The sequence below is a fragment of the Triticum urartu genome, chromosome 6, assembly GCF_003073215.2.
Source record: "Triticum urartu cultivar G1812 chromosome 6, Tu2.1, whole genome shotgun sequence".
Taxonomy (NCBI): Eukaryota; Viridiplantae; Streptophyta; class Magnoliopsida; order Poales; family Poaceae; genus Triticum; species Triticum urartu.
Genome location: NC_053027.1, coordinates 21,299,254 through 21,324,195, shown reverse-complemented (window position 1 = coordinate 21,324,195; position 24,942 = coordinate 21,299,254). Strand labels below are relative to the sequence as shown.

General features: G+C 43.0%; 3 protein-coding genes across 4 annotated transcripts; 1 reads left to right on the top strand and 2 right to left on the bottom strand.

Annotated features, from left to right (window-relative positions):
• The first annotated feature begins 2,030 nt into the window (after positions 1 to 2,030).
• LOC125517564 (60S ribosomal protein L13-1-like) lies at positions 2,031 to 4,141 on the top strand. Its single transcript, XM_048682768.1, has 5 exons — positions 2,031 to 2,190; positions 2,395 to 2,517; positions 3,025 to 3,158; positions 3,518 to 3,676; positions 3,763 to 4,141. Exons 2-5 carry the CDS (start codon positions 2,409 to 2,411, stop codon positions 3,985 to 3,987), a joined length of 627 nt encoding a protein of 208 aa, XP_048538725.1. The 5' UTR covers positions 2,031 to 2,190; positions 2,395 to 2,408; the 3' UTR covers positions 3,988 to 4,141.
• Positions 4,142 to 6,579: 2,438 nt separating this feature from the next.
• Positions 6,580 to 9,444, bottom strand: LOC125517563. 2 transcript variants are annotated; one of them, XR_007287683.1, is made up of 2 exons: positions 8,081 to 9,444; positions 6,580 to 6,870 (listed from the first exon to the last, which is right to left on the bottom strand). XR_007287683.1 is itself a non-coding variant. In XM_048682767.1 (2 exons), the coding sequence occupies exons 1-2, from the start codon at positions 9,378 to 9,380 to the stop codon at positions 6,858 to 6,860; spliced, it is 1,200 nt and encodes a 399-aa protein (XP_048538724.1). In that variant the 5' UTR covers positions 9,381 to 9,442; the 3' UTR covers positions 6,580 to 6,857. The 2 variants fall into 2 exon arrangements, 1 of the variants encoding a protein (XP_048538724.1); XM_048682767.1 differs by having other exon boundaries at positions 8,194 to 9,442.
• A 730-nt stretch (positions 9,445 to 10,174) lies between these two features.
• LOC125515020 lies at positions 10,175 to 13,332 on the bottom strand. The gene is made up of 9 exons (XM_048680431.1): positions 13,129 to 13,332; positions 12,864 to 12,890; positions 12,629 to 12,708; positions 12,259 to 12,331; positions 11,982 to 12,039; positions 11,491 to 11,545; positions 10,837 to 10,861; positions 10,572 to 10,663; positions 10,175 to 10,462 (listed from the first exon to the last, which is right to left on the bottom strand). The coding sequence occupies exons 1-9, from the start codon at positions 13,258 to 13,260 to the stop codon at positions 10,432 to 10,434; spliced, it is 573 nt and encodes a 190-aa protein (XP_048536388.1). The 5' UTR covers positions 13,261 to 13,332; the 3' UTR covers positions 10,175 to 10,431.
• Positions 13,333 to 24,942: the final 11,610 nt, after the last annotated feature.

Sequence of the window (24,942 nt, the reverse complement as noted above, 5' to 3'; positions counted from 1 at the left end):
GAATTCCATCAGCTTAGCATACTATAGATACATTTCATTTATTCTGTAAAAGCAAATAGAATTACTTAGTGTAGTACAAAAGGAGAGCTGAAGGCTTTGAATATACAGAAGATAATGCAAAAGCAATTCACTAACCTCAACTAAAGCTGACATGCCAAGTATTTCCCACATTTTCAGCATTCACTTGATATGGCGATCAGGTGACACGGTAACAATTAGTAGAACATCACCTACTCCTTTGGACCGTGCATTTTAAAGCTGCCAAGCATCGATGATGAATCTCTTTGTACAAAAGAGGACACCATGTTCACAACATATCATGAACCTTCCTTTCATTTGAAATCCCGCGTTCAGAAGATGAGATCATTAGCCTTTCATGCATTTGAATTATAACATATGGCCAAGTATTCAATACCTTTACTACATTATGCATAACATCAAGTAGTCAAAACTTCTCTGGTTACATTTATAAAGGTATTCTTTGTTGTATGCGGGAACGAAATGTAGCTCGCATACTCATCCCAATCCTTAATGAAATAAAGCTCGCATATTCATCCCAATCCGTGTTCAACCAGACCCTCCGAAATAGAAAATTCCTGAAGTAGTAAAGTGGGAAAAATTGATGCTCCAGAAGAGCCTCCGGTTTTGACTCAAATTTGTGCTTAGCTGGTCAACAATGGAAAAGATGTGAGCATTGCTCTTCATCAACCTTGCATGGCTCATAATACTAGTGCCATGTTTCTTTCTTTCTATGTTGGAGCATGTGTTTTGTTGTCCCTTCCTCTACAAATTGTGTGATTGAAACTGGAGTTCAGAGTCATGGTGTAGATACTAATTATTAGAACTCCCGTCCTCCTGACAAATTGTGTGATTGGAACTTGAGTTCGGAGTTACGATACAGATACTAATTATTCGAACTACAACTGAACCATTGCGTCAGCATAAAACATAGAGCAAGGTACAAAGTATTTTTAGTGCAATGGTTAATGTCCGCCATCTATGTTATAATTCCAAACCGAGTGACCAATTTGAAAGGATTTCGCGGGATTTTTCCCTCATATATGTCTATCACGAGTTTGCTCATGGACTTTCATTGGTGCAATATTTGACAACATTTTAAAGATGATACAACCATTATGTTAGTTCAGCAACCTTTGTAAGCTAACTATAAACTATCAGTACTATTCCACAAGGGATAAGCATCAAACTAAACATGTGTGCATGCCTTCTTTCTTAAGAAAACAACCCATTTAAAGTATATCCTACAAAATCTGAAAATTTGCAGACTCTGAAAATGGCCAAGCATTACTTGCAAACCACATGTTTATGTTTCTCTTCATTTTCTAGAGAAAACCACATGTTTATTTATTTTGCACCACCCAAAGACACCATACTTTACCACTTACAAAATGCCGTACTTTGAGATCATATAATAATCAGCAATGCATGACATCTCTATCCCTATGTTTTGTTTAAATGCAACATGTCTCTCTGTGAGCAAAGTCACAAGTAGAAATCACAGCTCACGAACTGATTACTTCATTTACTTTTTAGCCAATGTTATTTTTCGAAGAAATCTTTCTCTTTTTTTCTTTTGATGTGAAAAACATGTTTTGTAGATTTTTTTTTGAGGTCCACATATTTTTTTAAATTTCTTTTGAGGCAAAACCACATCCTACTTTATTAATTTGTAACAATATTCATTGGTATACAATGAAGATCAGGAGGTCGAAGGACGCCAATCGCTAAGTTCTAGAGCATGTTCTGCGAGGCTATGTGCCTCAACATTCGTCTCTCTCCCCTCAAAGATGACAGACCAAGAGGTAAATTCCCGTGCTGTCACAATAAAGACAACCTTTTCAATCTTTTTTAGGGTTTTTCGATTTTGTTATAAGTTTTATTTTGAGTGGTTGTCAGGTTATTACAGGCTTACAGCCCCGGTTAGTGACTTTACAAGCCCACTCATTCTTCCGAGGGAACAGCAAGCCCACTCATACAAAGCCCATGGACCAAGCGCTCGCAGCTGGGCCCACATCGCAGCCTCACACCCCTCACGGACGAAAACCCTACCCTCCCGCACGGGCCAGCACTATAAGATCCCTCATCATCTTCATCCCACCGCGCCGCCGCTCCACTCCCCCGCAAAACCCTAGCCCTCCCCCGCCGCCGCCGCCGCACCGTCGTCTCCAGGTTTGTGCCCCCTCCCCGTGCCTCTGCACCGTTCATGTCCGGCGAAATGCCGTCGCGCCTCGCTCCTGCGTTCCTGCCACGATCTGTGGCGGTAGATTCGCCGCCGGCACTTTCTTGTGAATCGAGGCCACGCCGCGCTCTTGATCTTGCCTCGCTGGCTTGGATCCGTGGTTTCCTTGGCTGATTTGTTGGTGCGCTGTGCAGGTAAGGAGGGCGAGATGGTGAAGCACAACAACGTCATCCCCAACGGCCACTTCAAGAAGCACTGGCAGAACTATGTCAAGACGTGGTTCAACCAGCCCGCCCGCAAGCAGAGGCGCCGCATCGGTGAGCGCCCCCCCACTTCCTGGCAGCTGTGATGATGTCTCTGTTTTCCCTTCCTGCGCGAGGATCTTAGTCACAATTGCTCAGCAGGATCTGTAGTTCTAGTAGCCTATGATTGTGGTGGTGTTCAGGATGTGTGACTGGGGGTTGAGGTATAAAGTGCTAATAGGAGGATATCTGGTCTGTTAGTTGTTTCTAGTACATCTACCATGAAATCAAGTTTGATGCTAGGCTAGACGTCTCTGGTACTCATCTGTATTGCCATGTCTCTTTATATTTATAAGTTGAACCCAGCAGTAACATGCGAGGAACACTGCACTGGTGTATGCAATTACTTGCAAGGAGTTAAGTGCATGTTTGTTACAGCAGGGCAGAGTAGATGTAGTATCATTTAGGTTTTTTTGTTGATTTACTAATAAGTTGCAAGCCAATCCACTGACAACATGTTTGTTTTATTGTGGTGCTTGTTTGACTCACTGTCATCTTACATTATCTTCTTTTTGTATGCAGCTCGCCAGAAGAAGGCTGTGAAGATCTTCCCTCGCCCCACCTCTGGACCTCTTCGCCCCATTGTGCAATGCCAGACCCGCAAGTACAACATGAAGGCCAGGGCTGGCAGAGGCTTTACCCTTGAGGAGCTTAAGGTGATTATCGTTCCTTTGCTCTGTTTCCTTCATTGACGAATAGCCTATGAACGATGCAACATCATCAGTTCCCATAATTGGTCTATAACTGAACATGGATTTTTAAATGTTTGCTCTGTAAGAACAGTCAAATTCCATAGTTGTACATTGCGTCAATTTCTGGCTTACTTTTTGTTCTCTACTTTGAGAGAACTTGTGTTCTCTCTGTAGCTTTGAATTGCTTGCCCCCTCCTACAATTGATGCATGCTGCTTGAGTTTAGGTTCAGATGCTAGATGAGATAATCTGCTGAGAAACTATAGTTGGGTTATCCTAGAAAATTCTTTGTCATCTGCTAATGTATGTATACTGTAACTGCAGTCCGCTGGCATCCCAAAGAAGCTCGCTCCTACCATTGGCATTTCTGTGGACCATCGCCGCAAGAACAGGTCGCTTGAGGGTATGCAGTCCAATATCCAGAGGCTTAAGACCTACAAGGCCAAGCTTGTTATCTTCCCAAGGCGTGCTCGCAAGGTCAAGGTATACATCAGCTTACTCTTTCTCTCTGTATTTTACATTTGGAGGTTCTAATATCTATGTCCCTCTAACTGCTCTCTTGTTCCCAGGCTGGTGACTCTACTCCGGAGGAGCTTGCCAACGCCACACAGGTCCAGGGCGACTACATGCCCATTGCCCGCGGTGAGAAGCGCTCAGTTGAGGTCGTGAAGGTCACAGAGGAGATGAAGGAGTTCAAGGCCTATGGCAAGCTCCGTGTCGAGAGGATGAACCAGCGCCAGTTGGGAGCCAGGCAGAAGAAGGCTGCCGAGGCGGAGAAGGAGGAGAAGAAGTGATGAGATGCTTAAGGCAGCTAGTGGGTTCTGTTGTTATCAAGTGCTAGTTTCTGAATTTCTGTTTTGGCCTTCTCGGACATCTTGTTTGATACCTGATATACTTATTTGCATGATCTGCTATCAAATCTTATCCTATGAGTGTCCTTGGATTTTATCCTTGTATCATCTGAACAGTTTCTGTGTATGAGTGCCTCTGTTTTTGGGTTAATGTTAGAGTATGTTAGAAAGAGGTCAAATTTCTATCTGCCACTTAAGATGGTGGAATGCAATTTTAAGCTTGCTCCTCTGAAATGTTTCATGTGTAGCTCATGTGCTAATGAAATTGATGCATGGCAGAAAGTTCTTAATTTTCAATATATCTCTAGTGGGGCAAATAATGTGCAATTTAGGTTTGCTGATAAAAAATCAAAATGAATCGAATATTGCATTTTGGAGTTTTGAAAGATTTGTGCTGTTTACACATCACAAATATGTGGAATACGTAGGGTTTGGATGGCACCATCTCAGGAGCACAACAGGAAGCAAGTTAACCCAGATTCATGAAACTGTTATATAACAAGCATTGTAATCTGTTTTTTTGTTCGAGTTGGAACCCCTTCTCGCTGGCCCTCAAACTGCTTGAAGGAGCTCATATGTACTACTCCCTCCGTCCCAAAATAAGCTAGTACAAAGTTGAGACTTATTTTGGGACGAAAGGAGTACTAACTTGGCCCTGAAGTTCTCACCATGCCAAAACTTGCGGGTTAGTGCCGCAAAGCGATGAACCAGCGGGGATTTGCTATGCCGGAAATTTTCATGTCTGAGAAAGGAACTCCTCAAAGTAGCAATCCTCATTGATATCTTGCATAAGCATCTCATCTCAGAAAGCACAATTAATACTTCGCGCAAGCATCTATCCAGAAGCACAATAGCAAGAATGCCACCTAGATACATAAAACCATCATATGCCAGGTTGCTCATAGCAAGCTTTGTAACCCAGGTTGTTTTACATTATCTTGCGTTAAAACTCTGGCAAACCAAAACGTTGCTTAACACAATTGTGCATGGTAAGGTAATTTCCCTAGTTTTCATCATCAAACTAAAACATGCCTCTCGCACATGCACTGTCGAAAAAGAAACAACAATCCCAGGGCACTTCTGCAAACTAGAACATTGCCAGGTTTTGCCCAGTTCAGGAAACAAAATATAAGCTTCGCTGCAAACGTTTATTGCAAACGGCAAGATAAAGGGGACACAAAGGGCAAGATAAGCTGAGAAGGAGAAAATCCCACAACAAATTATCAGAGGTACAGAAAGGGCTCCTTCACTAGTCAAGAGCAAAGGAAAAAATCGGAAGAAGGTCTTATATAGAGTATATACGACTGATTACCTTACAGGAGAAAGGGCAACAAATCAAACAAGAGCAGTATCTAGCTTGCTGCAATACGCAAGAGAACATTGATAGCTTGCAATATGCAATACGGCGAAATCTGTTTGTTGTGGCAACTTACACAGCCTTTCTTTGAGCAAAACATACTAATATGAAAAAAAATCAGACTTTCCAAGTAGTGAATTATTATTATCCTCCTTTTCTATCATTAATATTTCTATTAAGCGTGCAGTACTACTTGTTGGTGTCATGTAATGTCTGGATTGGTTAATGAGACCAGTATTTCTGCATCATGGTTGCACTATAATTAATTGCAGTGATCTCATTAGTACATTGCCACCACAGAGCTTCATGTTACAGTTAGCTGGTGTACAGTGGTAATAACAAGGATTACATCGGCACCTTTGAAAAGGGAAAACATGCAGCTAATTAAGCTAGACCATGATCATTTGTTCATTTTTACTCCCTCCGTTCCTAAATATTTGTCTTTTTAGAGATTCCAAATGGACTACCACATACGGATGTATATAGACATATTTTAGAGTGTAGATTCACTCATTTTGCTCCGTATGTAGTCACTTGTTGAAATCTCTAGAAAGACAAATATTTAGGAACGGAGGGAGTAGATAACTTATTATGTTCTGTTGTCCATGTCAAGCACAAGAGCATTGTTCAATCTGCTACCACTACTATATATCCCTGTCGATTAATTTATCTGAAGCGTTCATGTCCATAGTCCCAGATGCCAAATGGACTCTGCATCCTTAATCTTCAGCTTCAGCATCAACACCTAAACAGCATCAACATGTAGTAGATGCATATGTCTCAGATTATTAATTTTACTACTGAGTTCAGTTCATCAACACTCCATTCTCTTACCTCTGGCTAGTAGTATGATGGATGCATTTGCAAGAGCATACTGCTGCTTGTTCATCCATTTACCAGGGGCTTCCCCTACTCTGAACTAGCACAACTACATTCAGTTGTCTACTCAAATAATCTCTTTTTGCATAACTACATGTTCATCCATTTACCGTCCATTGTAGACTGTGGCCTCAAAGAAACTCTTTCTTCGCTGCTACATTAGAGCATTGCTGCTAGATTAGAGCAACACATTGCTAACTGAAATAAATTTCGCAATTGTGAACAAGAACACACTTCTCCAAATGCCATGCATAACAAACATCCTAGCAGTCGAACCACAAGACTTACACACAGGCATATCAGACGAGATAACTACTCAGAATACATGAAGTATTATACCAACAATAACAAAGATCCAATTCACATAGGAGTACGTGCTCCAGTTACATAGCAATAGCATCCTGATTCCTAATTAAGTAATTAGTTGATCCAGTAAAGGTTATAATAAAGATGGTTAGAAATGCTATCAGTCTATCACGTACTAGACAAAATGCAGCCCACTACTGCTCTTCCGTGATGCTGCCCTGATCACTCACGACATAGATAGCATCCATGAGCTTCCTGGTATCTTTCTTCTTCACATTGCATCTCTGTTTCAAAGGAAACAAAACAAAGGTCAGCATGGAGACAATTAAGTATCTGAATACCAAATGGAACACAAAGACAAGTAGCTAGTACAAGAATAATAGCATGTTAAATGGCTTCATATCCCAGACATGCCACTTTGCATTATACAGTCTGCAGTCCAGTAAAACAAAAACCAAACCTCTGATCATAGAAGGACAAATGACACAGAAGCACAAATTACCTGCTACAAACTTGTATTATCCACTGGAAAGAAAATATTCACTGTAATACATCTGACTCAGGAAATTATGCATAAGAAATTTAGAATCCTCTAAGCAATAGCATGCAGCATGCTTCAACATACAAATATGGGACATTTGTTCTATTATACCTCAACATTTTGAAAAAAACATGTTTCATTCTTTTGTAGGTCCAGTTTTTAGTTTTGCACTTAAGAGCGCTTGATAGTTCAAAAACATGACACAACAGGATGATGGTCCATGCTAAGACACGAAAAAGACATTTTTCAACACCACTGCGAAGTACTATTACGAGGCTGCATAAGGGGAAGAACAAGTTCAGAAGCATGCCATTCCAACACCAGCATTAGAAAAGTAACTATTGCATGGAGTGGTTTGCACACCGTACTCTGAAACTTCAGTATATGTCTAGCAAATGACAATCACAGCAATAGGCAATATTAAATGAAATTCTGTAACTAGTCTTGAGTCCATAATTAAAAAATAATGAAAAAGCATTACTAGCTTCGCTAAAACCAATGAAAAGCTGTCATTGAGGATGACAATATACTGGGAGATAAAAGCTTTGGATTTGGATATATAGTCATCTAAATAGCACCAGGGAAGTAAAAGGTAAATAGAGTTTGTACCCAAGCAGATTATTTGCCTTAGGTGTCCATCATGTTAGTCCATTTAAAATGACTTTTTTTAGTTTTTATAATCATTTAGCAACCAAGAAATACACCGCCATCCTTCCCTAAGACGACCTCTCTAATTTCTCTTATCTATCCGCATCTTCCTTCTCAACTAGCCAATCAAGCACTCATGAGGACACGCAAGGGACACCCTAATCCTCCGTGCGGCACCCATGCTACTGAAGTGTCCCCTACTATGACCACAAGTAAACACCCTGTAATATGACCACAGTACACAAGCAATTTTAAATCATCTTAAGGCAATATGGTTAAAATGTCCCAAGGAATCAATCATATACCTAGCACAATTCCACATCTATTGCCAAACAATGCGATGAATGATGCACATTGCAAAACTGTGTAACCTCAACAGAGAGCACTACACAGATGATCCAAAGGCCAAACAGGAAACCTTGCATGATCACCCCGGAGTGCGGGGAATGTGGGATGCCAGATCATCATAAAGGGATGGATATCACCAAAACACTGATGCTCTTCCGTCTGCTCATACACCTTACGCAGTGTCCTGCGCCTGGTATCCAGGTGGAGCGCACACCGGCCCATCTGCAAGAGCACAAACTCAGCATCGTTCCCCACCCGTCTTATGACAAGACCACTTTCCTCATCCTCAACCGTGCAGCCTAGCACCCTCAAATCAGGGCACATCTCACGCAAACAAATGGTGTCCACCAGCGACCAGTTGCCCCCCTTGTGGAGCCAGATGAGGAGCCGAAACTCCTCGACGAGGATGAAATACACGCCGGAAGCATCGTGAGCCCGTGCCAGCATGGTGGCGCCGCACCCGTCGTGCTTGGCGCCCCGTGGGAGTTGGATCGTGGAGAAGCTCGAGGCCGTCAGATCCAGGACGACGATGTCGCTCACGCCCGCCGGCATGTAAATTCTCCCGTCGACGAGCACGGGCCTTGGCTGGAGTAGTGGACGAGGGAGCTGGTGCATGTCCAAGGGAGGACGCGGGAGCCAGAGACCATCTTGCAGCACGTATACGTGCAGCCTGGTTTCTGGTTCGTCCACGGTAGACTCCACGTACAGGTAGTGGTAGGAAAGGCCGCACCTTTCCTCCGTCGAGAGGATCTGCGTGAAGCTGCAGAGACCACGGGGCCGGAGTGCGGGGCGCGGGAGCGGCGGGATGAAGGCGACGGGTCTCCGAGGGCACAGCGGGGTGTGCACCCTCATGACCGCCCTGCCCTCGCTCCCGACCTGGACGAAGACGCTGCCGTTCCGGCAGTCGTGGATCTGGACCAATTGGCCGTTGTAGATGTCGAAGCTGAAGCTCGCGCGGCGGAGGACGGCGGCGAGCTCTGCGGGCTGGGGCAGCACCGGGACGAAGGCCGGTGGGTCGGCCGGGACGTCCCTGTCGCCCTCGACGTAGAAGCCGAGGAGGCGGGGCGGGTGGAGCTTGCGGAAGCGGCGGAGGAAGGCGCGGCCCGACGCGTGCCCCAGCCAGCGCTTGCAGACGAGCGCGGCGCGGAGGAGGGTGGTGGGGAGGGCTACGCGGAGGAGGATCTCTGCGAGGAGGTCGTCGTCGTCCAGCACCTTGGACACGGCGGCGGCCGCCGGCGGCCTCCTCTCGCCCTCCATTTCTGTGTTGTTTTCAGTGGGTTTGGGCGCAGTGTAGAAAGGGAAAGGGGATCGAGCAAGGTGGGCGAAAGAAACACGATGGACGTAAAATTTTTGAATTTTGAACAAACATTTATTTAATATTACAATCTCGCACACCACAAAAAAAGTGAAACTGGTTATTTCAAATGGGTGAGATCAAGGATTCCAATTTCTTTAAAATGTTTACTCAAAAAAAAATTCTTTAAAATGTCATTTCAGCGATTCCAATTTCATATTTTCTCAAAAGAATTGAAATTGCCTATTCCAAATGCGATACAAACAATTTCAATTTATATTGTGAACAGCTATTTCAATACGGATCACGATGAAATAACAAGTTACACGTATGACAAGTATCAGTTTCAGATATTTCAGAGAAGTAGTAATTTCATATTGAAATACTCCCTCCGTCTGAAAATACTTGTCATCAAAATGGACAAAAAAGGTTGTATCTAGAACTGAAATACATCTCCTTTTATCCATTTTGATGATAAGTATTTCCGGACGAAGGGAATACCAGTGAGCGTGCACCTGCTTGGATCAACTGGCGCCTTGTCTGTTGGTTAGCACACGCACGAGTTGATCTAGCATGTACATAATGAAAGCTTCATTCTAGATTCTACTTGATCTTTCTAGAAAAAATTGCAGCTTCCATTTTATATTTGTAGTTATCTCTGGCTCACTGGAGCTGAGAGCAAAATGCTCGGGCTAGACGTTACAGGAACATCACAAAGCATCCATCTTCTTTCAACAAGACATTATAAGAATCCAGATTGGTTCAGCGAATCATACCATGCTGCTAACTGTAATTCAGCATGCTGAAATTCCTCAAAGTTTGAATGTTCTCAATACATCAGTAATCATATGTGAAAATCTGCAAGTCCCTCTTTAAGACAACAATGCGAGTGTGTAAAAATGCAGACGCTAAGACATCACAGCCTCATATCCTACTGGAGCTTCTTCTTTGACGCTTCTCAGGCATTCATCTGCTTTTCTTTGTCGAGTAAATACGGGGAGCTAACACGTGCTGTTATAGTTCATCGTCGACCGGGGCTGTAGCACTGGAGATGGCAGGAAGGAGAAGGAAACAATGAGAAAACGTTAGCCAGTTCGAGTAAGTGCAAAGGGCGCGAATCAGCTGATTCATATATACGCTGATACATCATATACCTTGTTGACTGGCAGTGTTTGCTAATATCCTGGCAAAGGGCCTGGCTCACGTCCGCGGATTCTGCCGAGCTTGTTTTTATCCACTCAGCAAGCTGCAATAGAAAAAAATAACCCATGTTAGGCCTTGTGCCAACAACTTTACAGATCTTCACAGTTAAAAAAACAAAACACATCTACCAAATAAGTGAAAAAAAAAGTCATCTGATCTTTACAAATATCTATAAAATACTGTCTAAAGGGTAATGCCATCCAAGACAAGAAGTACCTCGTCCTCAGTTTCCTCCAGTAACCTGCGCGATAAGTGAACTTTGTCAGCACGCCCAGTGATTCACTTATTCAATAGCCAACACAATTCATCAAAAGCCAAGAAAGGTAATATCATCTTTCGACAACTGTTAAATCTGCATTTCTAAAGCAATCTAATTCTTTGCCAAACTAAGCACCTACTACAAGCAAATTTGACCTTACACAAATACGGGAAAACAGAGTTCTTCATGTTTTTTGACAGAAACCTGAGAGCTTTATTAAGGCTACATCACAGCTCCGTTCACACTCAATGGGGTTACAAGGGGTCGTTGGCAACAAGGCAACACGCCCAACACACTGTTAGTCAGTTACAAGGTTTTACTGAAGAAGGACGAGCGCCCTTTATACACTTCACTAACAAGATGATGGCTATGCTATATAAAATATGTTAAATCAAGCACACAAAAAATAGGTAATAAAAGGTTAATGAGGGCAGAGATAAATTACTTTTTTGCCCAAGTTTACTACTCCCTCAGATCCATATTACTTGTCGCTGATTTAGTACAAAGTCTAGGCTGGTATGTTCAAAGTTCTGTACTAGCATATTTATAGGAGAAATAAACTCTGTTTTCCATCAGTTCAATTCTCTGAAGTACTGAAAACTGCACCATACCTTCCACAGTAACTGGATAGATTTTTGGAGTGTGCTCGTGCTGCAGCTTTCTTATCTACAAACAAATTATCAGACAATCAGTAAACGATTAGTAACTACAATTCACACTTCTTTACAGCTCATATTCATTATATCGCAATAAGAACAATCCAATACAGAGTAGCGGTTATCATTTGCTTGTTATTTAGCTTATTTTACGTTATTTTACGTTAACGGAAGACTATCTCTCAATGATGTCCTGCATGATTGTATTGGCATCGTCGAGTCTGGGGGTCCTTGTAATAAGACTATCATGGCGAGCACTGGGGATATACACTTCTAATCTAGGGCTTGCTGCATTTCCTGAGATGACACTTGTGTGGAACAACTGAGCAAGAAGAATAAGCAGAACAAACTATGGGGTATGGCCGTGACTCTCCTGTGTTTATGGTGTGGTAACAACTTAAACTCAGTCAAAAGAGTAAACAGGTGCCACAAATATCCTAACTTACCAGTTTGAAAACTGCTCCAGCTTGGTACTTTCACCCATTCTTTTTCGCCTGATTCCAACTGCACACAGTTCAGTTTATTAGATGACTAAAATGCTTTGGCTGGTGCTCAAATTATAGAGAACAGATCAACAGTTTAATACTAGAGGGATAACTCGATTATAATATATCCATATACCCGAGTAGACAACTTAATATGTTGAAGAAAAGATCTAGCCTGAATAAGATGGCAGTGTGCAGTAACAAAATTCTAAAACAGTTGTGTAGCTTCATTTTATACCTTCTGCAGCGTATAGTCTTGCATCTTATCACATAGGTCATCCAGAAGCTCTACAATCCGAAGCTCGCTGACTCTGCACCGCACATACAGAATCAAGGACATACCAATGCAAAAAAAAAAAGGTAAAAACTATGTCCATCATTTATTATGCAAGTGCTGAGATGCACCCAAGATGAACGAAAAGAGTCCATGTAGTGTTTAGTATTAGCAAAGCGTATGGTAAATTGTCAGTATTCCTCTGCATCACATTGTGTCCATTTGATGTTCCAATATTGTTATAATGCACGCTTCTGTACTGTTGTAGTCGAGTATACTCTTTTTTACCGCATTTTAACCATTGAACAGCAGAGGGGCAGTGCAAGTGATATACCTGTAATCGATGACCTTCCCCTCGCGCTGACCTTTCGAATTTAACCTGTTACGCAAGTCCAAGTGATTTCTTGGTTTCTCCTGCATTAAGAGAATTCAGGACAGTTGCCAATCAATAAATGGTCCCGGTAACAAGAAACTGGAAGAAACACATAACCACCAAATCAGCACTGCAAATGATAGCAGAAATCAAGCACCTAAACAATGGCAACTGGAAGACAGGATTTTTTACTTACACTTGATATTCCAATCTCTAGCTCAGCCTGCAAAAACAAGACCGAACAACAACACATCAGATCTTCTGCTACCACAATGTGCCTCTCAAACACAGGCCGCTGAAACTTTCAGAAGTCTACCACGTTCTGCACTAAATCCACGAAGATCCAGGGCTCCGACCATCTCCGGAAGATGGCTTAGCGGCGAGCGGTAATAAAGATAAAAGATGGAACCTTGGAGGCTAGGAACTGAGAGGAGGACGGAAGGCAGAAGGGATGAGCTCACCGCGACGGCTTTGCAGGCGGCGCACTTGTCGCCGATGGCGGAGGCGGAGGCGCCGGCGGCCGCCGCGAATACAGCGGCGAGGAGGAGGAGGAGCGCGCCGGATCTGCGGTGGATCGCTCGTCTCGGCTCCATCTCTCCCACCGGCGATCTCGATCTCCAGTCTCCGCTTCGTGAGTTTGGTCCTTTTGCAGATATGACCCCCAGGTCCGGCACATCCTTAAATACGTCCCCGCAGCTCCCACTCTCGCTTCCACAGAAGCTTCTGGACCTGCTTGACCAATTTACGTACTTCCTCCGTTTTCTTTTTACTCCGCGTATAAAATTTAGTTAAAATCAAACTATACAAAGTTTGATCAAATTTATATAGAAAATATGAACATCTACAATGCTAAAATTATATAGCATGAACATACATTTTATTGTGCATCTGATAATATTGATTTCATATTGCGAATGTTGATATTTTTTAATATAAAATTAGTCAAACTTTATAAAACCTGAATTTGACCAAACTTTATATGCATACTAAAAAAGAATGGAGGGAATACTTTACTTATGTCAGTCCGGGCCCGCCTGTTATCACACATGCAGTGGCGGATCCCACCATCTTTGAAAAAAATACAATGAACAGAGAATTTCCTTTAAGAACAAACTGAACAAGTTAAGAAAAGGAATTAGAATTCTATATATCTAAGAAATTCATCCACAACCTATCCACCTCATCGCATATGTCTCGCATATGCCACCTCACATTTAAATGCACATGCAAGTTATCTACATCATCAAGCACATCAGACCAATCAAGTTTTTACTTTTCAGCACATGCAAATTCATCCACAAACTTTTTATTTTTATTTTTGATAAGTTCATTGTTAAAAAATTCACATCAACTCACTGGGCATTATCTCATTTTCATCAGAACACCTACTTGTAAGCCGTGAGATACATATATTGATCTCTATTCAAGGAAATTAAGTCAGTTTATGTAGAAAACATGATCGAGTTAAGAGGAGGATATTATGAACATGTTTCATGCTTTCCATGCTGGCACTTTGGATGTGCGACAACTGAATTATGGAATTATAACTTTAATTCCTAAAACCTCTGAGCCTAACAAAATTCAACAGTTTCTTCCCGTTACGTGCTTATATAAGTTGATCGATAAAGCTTTGGTCTTTTGATTGACCTTGTTCCGGACAAACTGATTAGCATTACTCAAAATGCCTTCATGAACGAGAGGAACATAATAGATGGTGTCCTTTCTTTACATGAAAATTTCCATCATTGTCATCGTAAAATAATGTGGGATTGTGCTTAAAATTGACTATAAGAAGGCATAGGACTAAGTCAATTTGGATTTCCTGTTGGAATGCCACGAATTTGGAGGCTTTAATGCTATTTGTTGTAGTTGGATTAAGAACATTTTGCACAATGATACTGTTAGTGTAAACCTTAATAACACTACTGGCTCCCTATTTCCAGAGCCATAAAGGGGTGAGATATCTCCTTTCCTTTTTAATTTGACTGCTAAATGCCTAGCCAAATTAATTTAGAATGCTCAAAAGAATAATCTTCTTACTGGTTTGGCTCCTGATCTGGTTGATACTGGAGTAGCTATTCTCCAGTATGCTGATGATGAAGGAAATATGCCCTAGAGGCAATAATAAAGATATTATTTATTTCCTTATATCATGATAAATGTTTATTATTCATACTAGAATTGTATTAACCGGAAACATAATACATGTGTGAATACATAAACAAACAAAGTGTCACTAGTATGCCTTTACTTGACTAGCTCGTTAATCAAAGATGGTTGTGTTTCCTAACCATGGACAAAGAGTTGTCATTTGATTAACGGGATCACATCATTAGTTGAATGATCTGATTGACATGACCCATTCCACTAGCTTAGCACCCGATCGTTTAGTATGTTGCTATTGCTTTCTTCATGACTTATACATGTTCCCACGACTATGAGATTATGTAACTCCCGTGTGCCGGAGGAACACTTTGTGTGCTACCAAACGTCACAACGTAACTGGGTGATTATAAAGGTGCTCTACAGGTGTCTCCAAAGGTACATGTTGGGTTGACGTATTTCGAGATTAGGATTTGTCACTCCGATCGTCGGAGAGGTATCTCTGGGCCCTCTCGGTAATGCACATCACTTAAGCCTTGCAAGCATTGCAACTAATGAGTTAGTTGCGGGATGATGTATTATGGAACGAGTAAAGAGACTTGCCGGTAACGAGATTGAACTAGGTATTGGATACCGACGATCAAATCTCGGGCAAGTAGCATACCGATGACAAAGGGAACGACGTATGTTGTTATGCGGTCTGACCGATAAAGATCTTCGTAGAATATGTAGGAGCCAATATGGGCATCCAGGTCCCGCTATTGGTTATTGACCGGAGACGTGTCTCGGTCATGTCTACATTGTTCTCGAACCGTAGGGTCCGCACGCTTAAAGTTACGATGACAGTTTCATTATGAGTTTATGTATTTTGATGTACCGAAGGTTGTTCGGAGTCCCAATGTGATCATGGACATGACGAGGAGTCTCGAAATGGTCGAGACATAAAGATCGATATATTGGACGACTATATTCGGACACCGGAATTGTTCCGGGTAATTTCGGATAAAACCGGAGTGCCGGAGGGGTTACCGGAACCCCCCGGGGAAGTAATGGGTCTTAGTGGGCCTGAGGGGAGAGAGAGGGCAGCAGCCCAGGAGGTGGCGCGCCCCCCCTCATGGGGAGTCCGAATTGGACTAGGAGGGGGGGGCCTTTCCCTCTCCCTCTTCCTCTCTTTCCTTCCCCCTCTCTATTCCTAGTTGGACTAGGAAAGGGGAGTCCTACTCCCACTAGGAGGAGGACTCCCCCCTCTCCTTGGCGCGCCCCAAGGGCCGGTCGGCCTCCCCCTTGCTCCTTTATATACGGGGGCAGGGGGGCACCCTAGAACACACAAGTTGATCATCGTGATTGTTCCTTAGCCGTGTGCGGTGCCCCCCTCCACCATATTCCACCTCGGTCATATTGTAGCAGCGCTTAGGCGAAGCCCTGCGACGGTAGAACATCAAGATCGTCACCACGCCGTCGTGCTAACGGAACTCATCCCCGAAGCTTTGCTGGATCGGAGCCCGGGGAGCGTCATCGAGCTGTACGTGTGCCAAGAACTCGGAGGTGCCGGAGTAACGGTGCTTGGATCGGTCGGATCGGGAAGACGTACGACTACTTCCTCTACGTTGCGTCAACGCTTCCGCTGCGGTCTACGAGGGTACGTAGACAACACTCTCCCCTCTCGTTGCTATGCATCACCATGATCTTGCGTGTGCGTAGGAAATTTTTTGAAATTACTACGTTTCCCAACAGATGATACAGTGTTGTATATCAGTCATGATCTTGAGAGAGCTGTTAATTTGAAAATCATTCTATATACTTCTCAGCTCATGTATGGCCTCAAGATTACTCCCTCCGTCCGGGTTTATTAGGCCTCTCATCGTCACAAGCATGTCCGTTTTTATAAGGCCTCGCTTTGGAAAGGGGCATGCGTGCAACCATTTCATTGGTTGCATTCAAAGCCATTTTTGTTTTTTTACTATGGAAAGCCATTTTTGTCGGTACCATGGCTGGGAAATTAATACACTTCATGCGTGCTTTTTTATTGGCTGCATGCATGTGAGAGAGTGCATTGGGAATGGAATGGAAGAACTAATGTAAGCAAATTACTATGTGTCTTGTCTAAGAGAAGTTGTCTTTAGGCCTAATAAATCCGGACGGAGGGAGTAACTATTAGAAAAGTAAAACCTTCTGTGTTGGAGGGGATGAGAGTATCCTAGAGTTCTGTGTTGAGAGTATCCTAGATATTGGGCACTTCCCAGTGAAGTATTTAGGGGTCCATGTTGGCTTTGTGTTGGGGAACGTAGTAATTTCAAAAAATTTCCTACGCACACGCAAGATCATGGTGATGCATAGCAACGAGGGGGAGAGTCTGATCTACGTACCCTTGTAGATCGCAACGGAAGCGTTGACACAACGTAGAGGAAGTAGTCGTACGTCTTCTTCCCGATCCGACCGATCCAAGCACCGTTACTCCGGCACCTCCGAGTTCTTAGCACACGTTCAGCTCGATGACGATCCTCGGGCTCCGATCCAGCAAAGCGTCGAGGAAGAGTTCCGTCAGCACGACGGCGAGATGACGATCTTGATGTACTACCGACGCAGGGCTTCGCCTAAGCACTACAACGGTATGATCGAGGTGGAATTTGGTGGCAGGGGGCACCGCACACGGCTAAGGAACGATCTCAATGATCAACTTGTGTGTCATGGGGTGCCCCCCTGCCTCCGTATATAAAGGAGCAAGGGGGAGGGGGCGGCCGGCCTAGGAGGAGGCGCGCCAAGGGGAGTCCTACTCCCACCGGGAGTAGGACTCCCTCCCCCCCAATCCTAGTTGGACTAGGATTCCCCGAGGGGGAAAGAGGGAGAGGGGGGCCGGCCACCTCTCCTAGTCCTAATAGGACTAGGGGAGGGGGGAGGCGCGCAGCCACCTTGGGCTGCCCCTTTCTCCTTTCCACTAAGGCCCATTAAGGCCCATATACTCCCCCGGCGAATTCCCGTAACTCTCCGGTACTCCGAAAAATACCCGAATCACTCGGAACCTTTCCGAAGTCCGAATATAGTCGTCCAATATATCGATCTTTACGTCTCGACCATTTCGAGACTCCTCGTCATGTCCCCGATCTCATCCGGGACTCCGAACTCCTTCGGTACATCAAAACTCATAAACTCATAATATAACTGTCATCGAAACCTTAAGCGTGCGGACCCTATGGTTCGAGAACAATGTAGACATGACCGAGACACGTCTCCGGTCAATAACCAATAGCGGGACCTGGATGCCCATATTGGCTCCTACATATTCTACGAAGATCTTTATCGGTCAGACCGCATAACAACATACGTTGTTCCCTTTGTCATCGGTATGTTACTTGCCCGAGATTCGATCGTCGGTATCCAATACCTAGTTCAAATCTCGTTACTGGCAAGTCTCTTTACTCGTTCCGTAATACATCATCCCACAACTAACTCATTAGTTGCAATGCTTGCAAGGCTTAAGTGATGTGCATTACTGAGAGGGCCCAGAGATACCTCTCCGACAATCGGAGTGACAAATCCTAATCTCGAAATACGCCAACCCAACATCTACCTTTGGAGACACCTGTAGTACTCCTTTATGATCACCCAGTTACGTTGTGACGTTTGGTAGTACCCAAAGTGTTCCTCCGGTAAATGGGAGTTGCATAATCTCATAGTCATAGGAACATGTATAAGTCATGAAGAAAGCAATAGCAACATACTGAACGATCGGGTGCTAAGCTAATGGAATGGGTCATGTCAATCAGATCATTCATCTAATGATGTGATCCCGTTAATCAAATAACAACTCTTTGTCCATGGTTAGGAAACATAACCATCTTTGATTAACGAGCTAGTCAAGTAGAGGCATACTAGTGACACTCTGTTTGTCTATGTATTCACACATGTATTATGTTTCCGGTTAATACAATTCTAGCATGAATAATAAATATTTATCATGATATAAGGAAATAAATAATAACTTTATTATTGCCTCTAGGGCATATTTCCTTCAGTCTCCCACTTGCACTAGAGTCAATAATCTAGATCACATCACCATGTGATTAACATCGATAGTTCACATCATCATTTTATTAACACCCATAGTTCACATCGCCATGTGACCAACACCCAAAGAGTTTACTAGATTCAGTAATCTAGTTCACATCGCTATGTGATTAACACCCAAAGAGTACTAAGGTGTGATCATGTTTTGCTTGTGAGAGAATCTTAGTCAACTGGTCTGCCACATTCAGATCCACATGTATTTTGCAAATTTCTATGTTGACAATGCTCTGCATGGAGCTACTCTAGCTAATTGCTCCCACTTTCAATATGTATCTAGACCGAGACTTAGAGTCATCTAGATTAGTGTCAAAACTTGCGTCGGCGTAACCCTTTACGACGAACCTTTTTATCATGTCCATAATCGAGAAACATATCCTTATTTCACTAAGGATAATTTTGACCGCTGTGGAGTGATCTACTCCTAGATCACTATTGTATTCCCTTGCCAAATCAGTGCAGGTTATACAATAGATCTGGTATACAGCATGACATACTTTATAGAACCTATGGCCATGGCATAGGGAATGACTTTCATTCTCTTTCTATCTTCTGCCGTGATCGGGCTTTGAGTCTTACTCAACTTCACACCTTATAATACAGGCAAGAACTCTTTCTTTGACTGCTCCATTTTGAACTACTTCAAAATCTTGTCAAGGTATGTACTCATTGAAAAAACTTATCAAGCGTCTTGATCTATCTCTATAGATCTTGAAGCTCAATATGTAAGCAGCTTCACCGAAGTCTTTCTTTGAAAAACTCCTTTCAAACACTCCTTTATGCTTTACAAAATAATTCTACATTATTTCCGATCAACAATATGTCATTCACATATACTTATCAGAAATGTTGTAGTGCTCCCACTCACTTTCTTGTAAATACAGGCTTCACCGCAAGTCTGTATAAAACTATATGCTTTGATTAACTCATCAAAGCGTATATTCCAACTCCGAGATGCTTGCACCAGTCCACAGATGGATCACTGGAGCTTGCACATTTTGTTAGCACCTTTCGGATTGACAAAACCTTTTGTTGCATCATATACAACTCTTCTTTAATAAATCCATTAAGGAATGCAGTTTTGTTTATCCATTTGCCAGATTTCATAAAATGCGGCAATTACTAACATGATTCGGACAGACTCAAGCATAGATACGAGTGAGAAGCTCTCATCATAGTCAACACCTTGAACTTGTCGAAAAGCTTTTGCGACAATTCTAGCTTTGTAGATAGTAACACTACTATCAGCGTCCGTCTTCCTCTTGAAGATCCATTTATTCTCAATTGCTTGCCGATCATCGGGCAAGTCAACCAAAGTCCAAACTTTGTTCTCATACATGGATCATATCTCAGATTTCATGGCCTCAAACCATTTCGCGGAATCTGGGCTCATCATCGCTTCCTCATAGTTCGTAGGTTCGTCATGGTCAAGTAACATGACCTCCAGAACAGGATTACCGTACCACTCTGGTGCGGATCTCACTTTGGTTTACCTACGAGATTCGGTAGTAACTTGATCTGAAGTTACATGATCATCATCATTAGCTTCCTCACTAATTGGTGTAGTAGTCACAAGAACAGATTTTTGTGATGAACTACTTTCCAATAAGGTAGAAGGTACAATTACCTTATCAAGTTTTCTACTTTCCTCCCACTCACTTCTTTCAAGAGAAACTCCTTCTATAGAAAGGATCCATTATAAGCAACGAATGTCTTGCCTTAGGATCTGTGATAGAAGGTGTACTCAACAGTCTCCTTTGGGTATCCTATGAAGACATATTTCTCCGATTTGGGTTTGAGCTTATCAGGATGAAACTTTTTCTCATGAGCATCGCAACCCCAAACTTCAAGAAACGACAACTTTGGTTTCTTGCCAAACCATAGTTCATAAGGCGTCGTCTTGACGGATATAGATGGTTCCCCTTTTTAACGTGAATGCAGCTGTCTCTAATGCATGACCCCAAAAACGATAGTGGTAAATCGGTAAGAAACATCATAGATTGCACTATATCCAATAAAGTACGATTATGACGTTCGGACACACCATTATGCTGTGGTGTTCCAGGTGGCGTGAGTAGTGAAACTATTTCACATTGTTTTAACTGAAGACCAAACTCGTAACTCAAATATTTGTCTCCGCGATCAGATCGTAGAAACTTTATTTTCTTGTCACGATGATTTTCCACTTCACTCTGAAATTCTTTGAACTTTTCAAATGTTTCAGACTTATGTTTCATCAAGTAGATATACCCATATCTGCTCAAATCATCTGTGAAGTTTAGAAAATAACGATACTTGCCGTGAGCCTAAACACTCATCGGACCGCATACATCAGTATGTATTATTTCCAATAAGTCATTTGCTCGCTCCGGAGAACGGAGTCTTAGTCATCTTGCCCATAAGGCATGGTTCGCAAGCATCAAGTGATTCATAATCAAGTGATTCCAAAATCCCATCAGCATGGAGTTTCTTCATGTGCTTTACACCAATATGACCTAAACGGCAGTGCCACAAATAAGTTGCACTATCATTATTAACTTCGCATCTTTTGGTTTCAATATTATGAATATGTGTATCACTAAGATCGAGATCCAATGAACTATTTTTATTGGGTGTGTAACCATATAAGGTTTTATTCATGTAAACAGAACAACAATTTATTCTTTTACTTAAATGAATAACCGTATTACAATAAACATGATCAAATCATATTCATGCTCAACGCAAACACCAAATAACACTTATTTAGGTTCAACACTAATCCCGAAAGTATAGGGAAGTGTGCGATGATGATCATATCAATCTTGGAACCACTTCCAACACACATCGTCACTTCACCCTTAACTAGTCTCTGTTTATTCTGCAACTCCTGTTTCGAGTTACTACTCTTAGAAACTGAACCAATATCAAATACTGAGGGGTTGCTATAAACACTAGTAAAGTACACATCAATAACATGTATATCAAATATACTTATGTTCACTTTGCCATCCTTCTTATCCGCCAATCACTTGGGGTAGTTCCGCTTCCAGTGACCAGTCCCTTTGCAGTAGAAGCACTTAGTCTCAGGCTTAGGACCAGACTTGGGCTTCTTCACTTGAGCAGCAACTTGCTTGCTGTTCTTCTTGAAGTTCCCCTTTTTCCCTTTGCCCTTTTCTTGAAACTATTGATCTTGTCAACCATCAACACTTGATGCTCTTTATTGATTTCTACCTTCATTGATTTCATCATCATGAAAAGCTCGGGATTCGTTTTCGTCATCCCTTGCATACTATTGTTCATCACGAAGTTCTACTAACTTGGTGATGGTGACTAGAGAATTCTGTCAATCACTATCTTATCTGGAAGATTAACTCCCACTTGATTCAAGCGATTGTAGTACTCAGACAATCTGGGCACATGCTCACTAGTTGAGCGATTCTCCTCCATCTTTTAGCTATAGAACTTGTTGGAGACTTCATATCTCTCAACTCGGGTATTTGCTTGAAATATTAACTTCAACTCCTGGAACATCTCATATGGTCCATGACGTTCAAAACGTCTTTGAAGTCCCGATTCTAAGCCATTAAGCATGGTGCACTAAACTATCAAGTAGTCATCATATTGAGCTAGCCAAACGTTCATAACGTCTGCATCTGCTCCTGCAATAGGTCTGTCACCTAGCGGTGCATCAAGGACATAATTTTTCTGTGCAGCAATGAGGATAAACCTCATATCACGGATCCAATCTGCATCATTGCAACTAACATCTTTCAACATAGTTTTTCTCTAGGAACATATCAAAATAAACACAGGGAAGCAACAACGCGAGCTATTGATCTACAACATAGATAAGCTAATACTACCAGGACTAGGTTCATGATAAATTAAAGTTCAATTAATCATATAACTTAAGAACTCCCACTTAGATAGACATCCCTCTAATCCTCTAAGTGATCACGTGATCCAAATCAACTAAACCATATCCGATCATCACGTGAGATGGAGTAGTTTTCAATGGTGAACATCGTTATGTTGATCATATCTACTATATGATTCACGCTCGACCTTTCGGTCTCCGTGTTCCGAGGCCATATCTGCATATGCTAGGCTCGTCAAGTTTAACCTGAGTATTCTGCGTGTGCAAAACTGGCTTGCACCTGTTGTAGATGGATGTAGAGCTTATCACACCCGATCATCACGTGGTGTCTGGGCACGACGAACTTTGGCAACGGTGCATACTCAGGGAGAACACTTCTTGATAATTTAGTGAGAGATCATCTTATAATGCTACCGTCAATCAAAGCAAGATAAGATGCATAAAAAGATAAACATCACATGCAATCAATATAAGTGATATGATATGGCCATCATCATCTTGTGCTTGTGATCTCCATCTCCGAAGCATCGTCATGATCACCATCGTCACCGGCGCGACACCTTGATCTCCATCGTAGCATCGTTGTCGTCTCGCCAATCTTATGCTTCCACGACTATCACTACCGCTTAGTAATAAAGTAAAGCATTACATCGCGATTGCATTGCATACAATAAAGCGACAACCATATGGCTCCTGCCAGTTGCCGATAACTTGGTTACAAAACATGATCATCTCATACAATAAAATTTAGCATCATGCCTTGACCATATCACATCACAACATGCCCTGTAAAAACAAGTTAGACGTCCTCTACTTTGTTGTTGCAAGTTTTACGTGGCTGCTATAGGCTTAAGCAAGAACTCATCTCACCTACGCATCAAAACCACAACGATAGTTTATCAAATAGACTCCGTTTTAACCTTCTCAAGGACCGGGCGTAGCCACACTTGGTTCAACTAAAGTTGGAGAGACAGTCGCCCGCAAGCCATCTTTGTGCAAAGCACGTCGAGGGAACCGGTCTCGCGTAAGCGTACGCGTAAGGTTGGTCCGGGTCGTCTCGTCCAACAATACCGCTGAACCAAAGTATGACATGCTGGTAGGCAGTATGACTTGTATCGCCCACAACTCACTTGTGTTCTACTCGTGCAAATAACATCAAACCATAAAACCTAGGCTCTGATACCACTGTTGGGGAACGTAGTAATTTCAAAAAATTTCCTACGCACACGCAAGATCATGGTGATGCATAGCAACGAGGGGGAGAGTCTGATCTACGTACCCTTGTAGATCGCAACGGAAGCGTTGACACAACGTAGAGGAAGTAGTCGTACGTCTTCTTCCCGATCCGACCGATCCAAGCACCGTTACTCCGGCACCTCCGAGTTATTAGCACACGTTCAGCTCGATGACGATCCTCGGGCTCCGATCCAGCAAAGCGTCGAGGAAGAGTTCCGTCAGCACGACGGCGAGATGACGATCTTGATGTACTACCGACGCAGGGCTTCGCCTAAGCACTACAACGGTATGATCGAGGTGGAATTTGGTGGCAGGGGGCACCGCACACGGCTAAGGAACGATCTCAATGATCAACTTGTGTGTCATGGGGTGCCCCCCTGCCTCCGTATATAAAGGAGCAAGGGGGAGGGGGCGGCCGGCCTAGGAGGAGGCGCGCCAAGGGGAGTCCTACTCCCACCGGGAGTAGGACTCCCTCCTTCCTTGTTGGAGTAGGAGAAGGGGAAAGAGGAGGAGATGAATAAGGAAAAGGGGGCTGCGCCCCTTGTCCAATTCGGACCGGAGGGGGGGCGCAGGCCTCCTTCCTTTTGGACTCTTTCCTCTATTCCCGTATGGCCCAATAAGGCCCATATACTCCCCCGGCGAATTCCCGTAACTCTCCGGTACTCCGAAAAATACCCGAATCACTCGGAACCTTTCCGAAGTCCGAATATAGTCGTCCAATATATCGATCTTTACGTCTCGACCATTTCAAGACTCCTCGTCATGTCCCCGATCTCATCCGGGACTCCGAACTCCTTCGGTACATCAAAACTCATAAACTCATAATATAACTGTCATCGAAACCTTAAGCGTGCGGACCCTATGGTTCGAGAACAATGTAGACATGACCGAGACACGTCTCCGGTCAATAACCAATAGCGGGACCTGGATGCCCATATTGGCTCCTACATATTCTACGAAGATCTTTATCGGTCAGACCGCATAACAACATACGTTGTTCCCTTTGTCATCGGTA

Bases quoted from the DNA above. Each gene is read 5' to 3' on its own strand.
- LOC125517564 (XM_048682768.1), top strand. From the start codon at position 2,409: ATGGTGAAGCACAACAACGTCATCCCCAACGGCCACTTCAAGAAGCAC. The intron at 2,518-3,024 runs GTGAGCGCCCCC...TTTTGTATGCAG, and splicing joins CAAGCAGAGGCGCCGCATCG to CTCGCCAGAAGAAGGCTGTG. The intron at 3,159-3,517 runs GTGATTATCGTT...CTGTAACTGCAG, and splicing joins TTACCCTTGAGGAGCTTAAG to TCCGCTGGCATCCCAAAGAA.
- LOC125517563 (XM_048682767.1), bottom strand. From the start codon at position 9,380: ATGGAGGGCGAGAGGAGGCCGCCGGCGGCCGCCGCCGTGTCCAAGGTG.
- LOC125515020 (XM_048680431.1), bottom strand. From the start codon at position 13,260: ATGGAGCCGAGACGAGCGATCCACCGCAGATCCGGCGCGCTCCTCCTC. The intron at 12,891-13,128 runs GTGAGCTCATCC...TTGTTTTTGCAG, and splicing joins CCGCCTGCAAAGCCGTCGCG to GCTGAGCTAGAGATTGGAAT. The intron at 12,040-12,258 runs GTATAAAATGAA...AACTGTGTGCAG, and splicing joins AAGACTATACGCTGCAGAAG to TTGGAATCAGGCGAAAAAGA.